The sequence below is a fragment of the Anneissia japonica genome, unplaced genomic scaffold, assembly GCF_011630105.1.
Source record: "Anneissia japonica isolate Jap-2015-1 unplaced genomic scaffold, ASM1163010v1 scaffold146_len77423_cov148, whole genome shotgun sequence".
In the NCBI taxonomy this organism is placed as follows: Eukaryota; Metazoa; Echinodermata; class Crinoidea; order Comatulida; family Comatulidae; genus Anneissia; species Anneissia japonica.
In genome coordinates, this window is record NW_022715298.1 from 64,104 (window position 1) to 75,234 (window position 11,131).

At 36.8% G+C, this 11,131-nt stretch overlaps 1 protein-coding gene across 2 annotated transcripts in view; it reads right to left on the reverse strand.

The window, feature by feature from the left end:
• LOC117109219 (monocarboxylate transporter 13-like) overlaps positions 1-11,131 on the reverse strand; it is a 51,194-nt gene that overhangs the window by 37,519 nt on the left and 2,544 nt on the right. The window contains exons 2-5 of one of the 2 annotated variants that reach the window (XM_033251476.1): positions 7,879-7,927; positions 7,537-7,599; positions 4,315-4,518; positions 2,954-3,097 (exon numbers count right to left, since the gene is read on the reverse strand). In XM_033251476.1, coding sequence (XP_033107367.1) covers positions 2,954-3,097; positions 4,315-4,510 — 340 coding nt within the window. In that variant the 5' untranslated portion in view covers positions 4,511-4,518; positions 7,537-7,599; positions 7,879-7,927. Of the gene's footprint in view, positions 1-2,953; positions 3,098-4,314; positions 4,519-7,536; positions 7,670-7,878; positions 7,928-11,131 lie in introns of those variants that run through there. The other variant, XM_033251475.1, reaches the window with a different exon arrangement.

The window sequence follows — 11,131 nt, forward strand, 5'->3', positions numbered from 1 at the left end:
AATGTGTTCCAACACAGGAGTGGGTGGATTTTGAATTCCTCCAGAAGTCGAAATTTGTGAAATTCGAATATTGTTATTGTGACTGCATTAAGCTTTCAAAACAACAACCTGATAGAAAACAAACTGAATAAATATACTTGTACAATGGAGCTTTTATTTAGTATCTGCATATAATTGAAGAAGAAATATGTGGTAGACACCATTAAAAATAATAACTGATGCCTAGTTGTTGTTGTCAAGTGCAAGTGGATTTGAATAATTATTCATTCATTAAACAACATTTATTTCCGTAAATGTTAAACAATATTTATAGTAAATCATTATTATAACAAGAATATATGTAAATAAATTAATAATATGAAAAACGATTAACTAGTATATTTAATGGCAGATAAAAATATCTTTTCACGTAGGATACTCACAGAAACAACATAATTTAAATAAAAATATTAAAAATGTAAATTATACGCCATGCTTAAAATATTGGAACCACGCTTCAAAAAAATCCAAGGTCAATAAACAGACTTAGCGTGTCACTTGCTATGTACTAAAATAGCAATTGTTTGTATCCACCCTTTAGAATTTTGTGCACCACCTTTAACATTTTGAGGACATTTTCTGAAATTTCACCATTCTTTAAAAATCCTGGTGAAAGGGTTGCCATGACAATGAAGAGGGTGAAAACAGTTCCATAATAAAAAATACTGTCCCTAAGGATAAAATTTGACAATGTTAAGGAGAACCTCAGACGACAGTGTATCATACAAACGTATAAATACCTGCCTCTGAACCAAGGGCGTCGATCCGTGGCTGAAAGTGGGGGGACGAGATGAAAAATAAAGCCTTGGCCGTAGGCCCAAGCAATGGTTGGGGACCAGGGGGCGATAGCCCCGGAAGCTCTGGCGCATATAGCCTTTTAATTGGTTTTAAGCTATGCAATTAACGTTTATTTCCATACGAATTTTTTTTTTAATTTGAAATAGAGCTGGGCCCAGAGAGGAACTTTTACAGATGACCGCAATTCCTCTGACCGCAAGCAATCAAGGAAAGACTAGACAAGAACAAACCCGCGCGACACGAAAAGTTTAGTGTATTATACAAACGTTGAGACCACTACACAACGGCCTTTGCTTCGAGATTTGAGCATGAAGGCAAGGCAAAAACAGCTTTCTTAGCTACGTTTTTTGTCCGCTGATCGGTTAAAAAACGTATTTCATTTTTATTTTATCACTGAAAAACAACTACTGTAAAATGTTTAGCCCATAAATATGATGTGTGTGAAGAAAACATTAAACAATATTTTAATTTGGACCTTCAAAAAGCAGTTGAAAAGATAATGGCTATGAAATTTTAGGGGGGCTAAAGCCTGTTAAGCCCCCCTCTAAATCCGCCCCTGTATACGCCTCGGTGATAACATAAGGTTAGTCGGGCTTTCATTGCGTTGTACGACGGTCGTACACGACCACTAGACGACGCATCGTCTACTGATTGTAAATGGTAGTATGAGTTGGCTCGCGTCGTGGCATAGAATCGCGTCAACCGACGCCCGTCGGGCGCAATGAGTGTCCGGCTTTAAACTTCATTTTGTGTGGTCGTGTCGAGGCTGGGGCCGAAGTAGTGACCGAAACGTAACAAGTGAGCTAACATTATTTGTTAAACAAAAAGAAAATATTTTAAGTAAACGTTATGAAAGCACGAGAATTTTCATTAGCAGTATATTAGCAAGGCGCCCGAGTCCAGGATGGTCGAGAACTCAACAGGTGTTGAGGGTTCATTTAGATTCCTGGGCCGAATTTATCCAACTAACTTAAGCACGTCTCACATTATCGCGACCTAACAATGCGACCGTACCGACCTACGGTCGTATCTGACTGGAAGTAGGACCTGGCGACCAGTACCGATCACTAATTTTTTTTCAACATGTTGAAAAATCCGCAACCATAGACAACCCTCTCTTCTACACGAGCAAGTTGCTCATAGCAGCTCTCACACTGGTCGGTGTCGGTCGTATACTGATCGCAGTGTGCATATAGGTCGTTATAGTGAGTTGCTTTAGCAAAAAAAAAATTGAATAAATTCGTCTTAGGTCCATTTATTTATTTATTGGTTAAGTCAGATTTATCAATATTGCTTAACTTGAAAATTGCTTAAATTTTTCTTAGATTTAAGATGAAAAATACCTGCCTAAAGCCTGTTTTCCACTAGGCGAATTTATTCTCGCTAGTCGAAACCGTCGGCTTATGCGCATGCGCATTCACATTTATATCGCAGTTTTTGCGAAGCGAAAAATGCGCAACCAATCAGAGCTCAGGAAGCGAACCGCTACTGTCTATTCGTGCGAATATATTCGCCAAGTGGAAAACAGACCTTTAGACGAAAACTATATCATTCAAGGCCTCAGAGCTTCGGATTTTGCTTAGACACATCTTAATTTTTTTGACTTAAGACATTTGCATGCAAAGCTGAGATTAATCAATCCCGGGCCAGGTTCAAATTCTGGATGACGACCCAAATCAGGGTCTCCAACATTATTGTGTAAAGGTCACCGGACGTTTATGTACAACATTGTAGTTTAGTACTCCAAGCTTCATTAAGTTTATTTGATTGGTCTTGCATTTTTAATAACAGTAAAAGTATTAACGTTTATTCGGTATCCGACACAAATAAGTGGGCAATTAGAATAGCAGTATTTTATAGCGCATCATGCCAAGGTCTCTGTGCTCTTTGCAATTTTACCAAGTTGCTGGATCAAACACTAATTGATCAATACCTGGTTAGCGACGAGGGCCTATCCTTATACTCCGGTGGTTTGGGTGTTTGGCTTGGCTAGGAATCTTTCATCGTTATGGTTTTATTCCTTTTGTCTTTCAAATTTCCATACATCTCTACACTTGTAGTTTGTATTTTGCGCTTTACAAATTTTAAAACCATTATATTATTTTAAGTCACTTACTAGTTAAAATTCCAATACTCAGAAAATATTGATAAATATCGTTAGCAAAGTATGACCATATTTGACCACAGACCAATGCTGTACCCCCAATAAATGCTGCGTTCCGATGTCCTAGGTTACAACTGATCCAGCCGCAAGCAAATCCTTGAAGAAAAAAACAAAGAAATTGGTATATATAGGCCTATATATATATATATATATATGTATGTATATTACAATCATAAAATCGTTTTTCCTATATTTGAACTCTGTTATATTACCTATTACATAGGTAAATATATATATATACATACTTTTAAACGGTTGAAAATAGGAATCTGCGAGTGCGAAAAAAAATCCCCAACCGGGATTCGAACCAGGGACCTCTTCCTATCTATAAAGACGCTTTAATCAACTGAGCCATTGAGCCTTTCCTGTCTCTTATACACATTTAGATGTGTATAAGAGACAGGGCATTCACTGCGCCCGGCGACGGTCATCGGCAGACGCGATTCTATGGGAAATGCAATGCCACGACGACACGCGCGCAACGGACGATCGGTTCAGACTGCCACTGACAATCCGCGTACAGCGTCGCGTCGTGTAGCGCTCACAGAAAGTGGAGTTGTATTCGTCGTAGAAGAGTGAAAGGACGGACAGAAGGATCCAGGAATCGTCGGCGTGCGAAAAAATTGTCCCAACCAGGATTCTAACCCTGAACCTTCTTTTAAACCTTTATCGTGTATAAAGCATCACTACAAGACGATTTAGAGTTATCTCTTCACGTGTTACATTTATTATTATTATTATATATATACAGATATATAGGCCTATATATATATATATATATATATATATACATATAAGGAAAATAGCAGTGCTTGAAAAGGAACATAATGTGTTTCTAGCGACACCTTTTTTAACAATAATACTATACGATATATGTCAAATAGATAATAATAAAATGCTCAAATATACATGGTGATACAAAACAGACACGCTTTAAACTGTCAAGTAGTGTAGGCCTACAATAAGTGTACTTGTGTTATAAAGGTGAATCTGCAATTTCCCTTTGCCTGCCAAGATTCAAACCCAGAACATGATTGGTTAAACAGTGCTGGTTTAAGTGTTTGGTAGGTGTATTTTTTTAAGACACTACAACCTCGATGAGTTGAGAATATACGAGGCTTCCGTATTTTATGCGTTATAGGCCTAAGTTGTATATATCGATTACTGGCACTTCATTATAATTATTATTGTTACCAATGAATTCAGACCAATTTCAAAATACTGAAAACATTTTTTTAAATTTTTTGTAATGCAATAGTTAATATAAACTAACTGTTCTCTTTTCCCTAGTAAAATGTATACATATCTGCTACCTGCAATTTGCCAAAATGCGGCTGCGAATGCAAACAACCAAGTAATTGTGGACGATGGATTCTCAAATTCGGTGCCAATATGATCCTGGAATACGCTAAATGTATTGAGCACACCAAAACCCAACAGAAGTGACAAACATGATCCACAGAGCGCCTGACAGCCATATCTTCTGAACTCACTGTTAGTTGGCATCATTACGCGATCTGAAAAAAAAGTATGAAAAGGGAAAAGTGAATTGTGGAGAGAGCTTAATTGAATACAATAGTTGATGATAATTAAAATAATGATGATGATAATGGTGAAGATAATGCCCCGGATATAAATTATATCTGTCGCTCTTTCTCTCTTTCTCTGGGTCAGGTGGCGCCAATGTTTTTTTTTTTTTCTAAATAATGAACTTTCTGAAGTCTAAACCAGTCTTGTCCAGGAACCAGGTGTTTGTCTTTTTGTCTTTCCAGAATGCTCCAAATGGCCTCCTCTAACACCACAAATTCAATTCTATAGCATTCATTTATTTTCCAGAAGACTCATATTTACAAAAATCCAAACCATCATTTAGGCCTATCAGTCAGGCGGATTGTTATTGAGCAACAAGTTACTATATAAACACTCTAACAATACATAATTAACAAAGAAAAAACCAAGAAGTCGTCATCGTCTTGATGAAAATGAGCGAAACATAATTTATTTAACACATATATAAGTATTATAAACGACATTTCAGCAGTTAGACAACTTCTAAACTATTATCTGACCGTCACCCAGAACAAACGGCCTTTAGTGCCATTATACCTAAAACAAAGTGGCGGTTCAGATGATATGCTTGTTTGTTTGTTTGTTATTGCTTTTATTTAGAATCCGAAGACGAAATGCAAATCATCTTAACCACCAAGCTATTCAACTCCACTCTATGAATAGTTTTCATTGGGAATAACAATTGTCGTTGTTGTATATCGTTTTATTCAGGAAACGCATGATCAGTAAAGCAAGTTTGCCTGATGAAAAAAGGAGAACATGATGTACATGTGCACAAAAAAAACAAAAAAAAACAAAAACAAAAAAACAATAGCTATATGGGGAACGTATACAAAGAGATTTTTCATGGTCATGACCAAAAATTTTTTTTTTAAGATGTACAAAATACTAAATATTATACTATAAAATACTAAATACTAAAATGATATACAGGGGGAAAATCTGTGCTATCTGTATCTTATTAATCATTCCCTAGGTTTTTGTCCAACAGCAGTCTTTAAACGATTATGTTGTTCAAAACTGATAACGTTTTTGATCACTCTTTTTATATATCTTTACGTCACTGTTTTTATATATTTTTCATCCTAGTGGCCCGGCGGTCTACACTTGCCCCAGTATTTCCCCTACCCAACCACTCTCAGTGCTACTGTATTTGTCGGTCCCACCATGGTTGTATCATGTATTTCGACTTTTCAACAGACAAATACAAAACAACATACACTTGTAAGTGTAATACTTGTTACTTGTTACTTGTTTTGTTAGCCGTCCTCTATCTAGAGGACATCAGGCTGTCATTCACTGATATCAGTTGACATAGGCCTATACACTGCTTTTTATAGAGAGAGACCAGCAAATTCTGTGCTACACAAGTAAATTTAAGGAAGGATTGTTAAACTGTTATTAAAGAAATAAGAGTAAAAACATGGCTGTTGTCAGAGGTACAATTTTTAAGAATGTGAAACTTTTCATGTCTGGAAATGGCACTCTCATACTTTTAAATTACTTTTCAAACAGACGGTGGAACTGGATGGACCGAGTGGACTTTAGCTTTCACAGAGATTCTAGTCCGGTATTCTAAGAGGTAATGCCTGTCTCATTCTCTCCGTGGTTGGGGCTGAGGCACGAACAGTTTAGGAATAGTGATGTAATTGGCATGACTGTTACACTCTACCAATACATTTCACTGTCTAAAATTGATAGATTGAAGTTCAAAATTACTAAAAAACATATATAAATTTCTTCGCTGTAGATGATAATAACAGGATTGTTACACTCTACCAACGCATTTCATTGTCTAAAATTGACAGTTTTAAGTGCAACTCAGGTGAGAAAAGTTTAAAATAAGATACTCTAGATACCGAGAATGGCTCTCTGACTGTAAATGTAGTGTTCAGTCAGTTTTAAAATTTAAAAGTGTCCAGGGTTAGTTTCCCCAAGACCACGCACTGCGTCCTCCCCTAGATACGGCACTGCTATAATATTTGAAGTTAGTATGCCTTAATAATAACTTTCCAATATACTCTTCATATTTTATTTAGTGTGTGTGTGTTGCAAAATGGTAGAAAAAATATATTGTTTACGCTTGTTTTTGTTGTTATTATACTTTATAAAAAAAATTATAAATAGTGAGGGTCCCAGAATGCAACTTAGCTTCTAAACCAAGCTAATGACATTTTATCAGGGCATTATGTAGCAGTAAGATATTATGATCAAATGTGACTAATCCAATAACTTTACTTTTATCAGTAGCATCCAACCAATTCCGTATAGCATTATTGGGGGTCAACAAAGTTCCTGAACGGGGCATTGACGCCCACCTCAACTCCATCATCGTTGGGGCTTAGGTAGCAAATGTTAAAAATATGTACCTCTAGATGCCCAGAAATGGCTCTGAGTAGTGTTCTCCACTATTTCCCGACGGAGGGTTCAGGGTTCCCCCCCCCCCACCGACCCCGCGCTGATGGCACCGACACTGGTATTTTTCCACTTCCAAAACATATAATTTTATTTTAAAGAAGACAATGCATTAATAGAGGAGGAAACGTTATATAGTTGGCCCAGGCAAGCACCCAGGTTTATAACTGAACTCAGAAGTTGGTATAGCTTATTATGCCTTATAATGACCACAATCAATTCGTTTTGTCCAAATAATTCAGCGTATTGCGAATTTCATGGTGGAAAAAATTGTTCCACTGTTTTGTTTTTTTAATTGTCAATAGGTATTTAACTGCATTGAGATATAGGCCTATTTAAAGATTAAAAATCTCCTTTAATTGCTTGGGAGTCGATTAAAAAAAATAATATTAATATTCTTGATTAAAGCATTGAGGTATGCTGCCCACGCCAAATGACGTTTGCCCTGTGAGGAAACAGTAGATACTGTAATCAGCTGTAATCTACTGAACAGGCTTTCCTGTACAAAGAATAAATAACTAAATAAAATAAAACCAATCGAGTAAACTCACGTTTTGAAAGGCTTAACAGTCGGTACTCTCCTCAGAATGATACTTGAACCATTCCAGTTAATCCTAACAAAGAGGCACAACTTATTAGACTGGGCTACTTCGTCTTACATTGGTTGTATGCACTGTATTTGCTATGTCGTGTGATTAACAGGGCCCAGCATAGGCCAATTCTATACATTTTGATCATAGATGGTTAATAGGGCCAACCATTAACATGGATACACGCTATTGCTTTTATTCAATAAACAGGCCTCCGGCATTTTAACATAATAAAAGATACAAATACACAAAGTGAGGATTTCTAAATATACATTTATATAATTATTTGCATAACATACATACTATTGACAATATTCGGTAGTCCATTGGTTATGGTTCCACGTTAGTAAGTCTAAATGCAATATAAAAAAAAAACATTGTACATTGAATTAAAAGCAAATGAACGAATAAACGATATACTATAAATACTGTAGTTTTGAATATTTGTGTATTGAACTTTTAAAAGAATGTGGTTAGTTCATTCAGTTTAGTCTTTATGTTGTTTGGAAGATTATTCCATGCCTTGTTTGCCAGGTATAAAAATGTTATTTTCCTTTGTATTTATCACCATTAGGTACTTTTGTATGATTTATTTATTGTACACTAATAATAATAATATTTATTTGATATTACACTTTTATATCAGTGGCAGCATGCAAGAAAGTGGCGCAGTCAATCTTAGCTAATGAATGAGGATGAAAAAAAACAACAACTTAAAGCTATACAAATGTAAGAACTTATCTAAAGAAAAAATACAATTTTGAGTTTTAAAATAAACCATAAACACCCCTTACCCCTTCTCACATATATAATGCACATAAAGGCCCTATGCACACGAACATGCATGTACACACGCACACACATACACACACACACACCTGTGTATTCGCAATACTACTTGCACAAAAGTGAAATTCAAAAAGAAAAGAGAAGGAAAACCCTTGATAAAAGTACTGTACATGCAAAGAGCCTAAATTTACTGTTTTAAGTTTATCTTATTTGTTTTTCATGGTTCGAATACGTAACAAACTAATCAGTAGATTATAAATCATTATTTTTATGAATGTTGTTTGAACGAAATATAAAAGTGAGCATTATTATGATTACAAGGATAAATTGAAAAACTTATTATGATGAGTATTTTAGTGGCAGATTCAGGGGGTGGGGGGCTATCCGGCCCACCCTCTATTTTTTTTTCAAAATTGAAAGTGGAGAAAAAAGAAAATTGTATTCAAATTAAAGTCTGAGGGTGCCATTTCCGGCCAACTAGAGACATAATCATCAATTTTCTTACCTCAACCTTACCACCCTCAGCCAAGGATTCGGCCTACTGCCTAAGGCTCCCTTATTTTGTAATTCGCCTTTTCTTCCACCCCAAAACATTCAACCACGGATCGACGCCCTTGATCCTACCTCAGCCATAATTTCGCTAATGGGAGTTTTGATGTCAACTGATATTAGAACTCTACCTAGCCTATTCTGTATTTTTTTTTTTTAGTTTATTTAGGTGATTGTTAGTAGTATTAGAAATAGACCAAATAATCAAAAAGGGGCATAATAAGTGCATTTGATAGCATTTTAGTTGTCTTAAAAGGCAGGTATTTTGTTTGGCAAGGCGAATGACACCAATTATTTTCGATATTTTAGATGACAATTTGTTAATATGTATAGGCCTAGCCAATGTTAAATCAGGGGCGGATCCAGGATTTGAAAGAGGGGGGTTTAAAACGTTTCCAAAAATACTCAAAATGAAGGGGTGGGGTCCTCCCCATGGAGGGGAGAACTCGCTCAGGTGACCTAGGGTTTTAAAACAAATACCGTATATGCTCGCGTATAATAGGACGGGTCGTCTTATACGCACGACATTCATATTTTAGATTTTTATAATCATGTTCGTCTTATGTGCAGATCGTCCGTAACACGCGAACTTAATATTGAACGAGCCCCCAATACTGCAATGCCCATACCTACGCCACTGGAGCTGAGTAGTGGTTACATAACGTTTGCTATGCATATATCATGCGCTATAGAAGTGGAAGACCATAATGTATTGGGAATGTACCTCTCTCTGGTAGGGCATACAGTACAATCAGTGTAAAAGTGTAAGGTATAGGATAGTGTTGATTTAAACATTGTCCTAATGGTAATGTTCAAAATAAGTGTCAGGGAAAGTAAGTGTGATTGTTGGAAAAAATGGTCAACATTTTATTTTGATTTCTCACCCTGACCTTCGCCTGGGCGAAGTGGGCGAAGATCTGGATCCGCATCTAGTTAGCATGAATTTTGTGAGCCAGGACCCAGTAGTATTTTGTTACGTTTCTTCACAGAGTGGGGTTCGTCCGAACCCCCTGAACACCCCCCACCACCCACCCCTGGATCCGCCACTGAAGTTGCAATCAAAATTTACACCGAGGTATTTAATAGTCACTACCTTTTCAACATTAATATTGTTATAGCTTAGAGAAATTTCTAAAAATTTAGGAAGTAGGTAAGATGTTCCGAATATCACGAATTCAGTTTTGTTAGTATTTAATGTTACATTATTGCTTTTGAACCACTCTGTTAAAAAAATTAAAGTTTGTTTTAAGTTCGAATTGAAGTTCAACAGGATCAATAGAACTGCAAAGAAGGGCTGTATCGTCTCCGTATAATTAGACATTTACCTTGGACTACCTCAGGATGTGAATTAACAAAAATATTAAAAAGTAATGGTTCTAATATTGATCATTTGGGTTATCTGGAAGCCGTGGGTTCGATTCCCCACCGAATCACTTGAGAATTTTTTTCGTAAGTATTCGGGAACGTACTAAGTATTCGGTACGATAATATGTCAGGTAGTGCAAAACATCACTCCTATGATGTTTCCTAACGCAAGCACACATCGTATTACAGTACCTGCTGCTACGTGGAGATCGGATTCAACACTAGTCACTGAGCGCAAGCTCGATAGTCTAGCGGTTATGGCGCTAGGCTAATTATCTGGAGGTCGTGGGTCCAGCGTTGGGGGTTTGCCCGCGGAAGGTCCAACAATAACGTTTTGAGAGCCGTACAGTATATAATGCACTTCTGAAACCCATAATTCGTGAATATTCTATTTAATTTTTTATTCATTGGGTATTGTTAGGGACCTGAACCTGAAGAATAACGTTTTATGTCCTTTACATCTGTTCAATTTCCAACAAATGTCATACCACAAAAATTAACTGTTAAGGCCAACTCAGACAGCGTCGTACGACGCAGCCCGACGCGATTTGTTGTCGCGTCGGGTCTGTGTGAGTTAAACGCAGACGCGATGGTGTGCGTCGGGGGCAGTCGCGTCGTAGAATATCAAACATGTTTAATATTTCTCACGACGGCTTAAGACTGTCCCCGACGATAAATTGGGTCGGGCTGCGTCGGCAGACGCTGTCTGAGTTGGCCTTTAGAAGAACTGGCAAACGAAATACAATGCATACTAGGGTCCTATAGATTTTTGCAATAATTAGGATCGATTTTAGTGAAATAATATGATTTAAAAAGTGGACCTTTTGAATATTGGGAGGTGGGGTGCATCCGC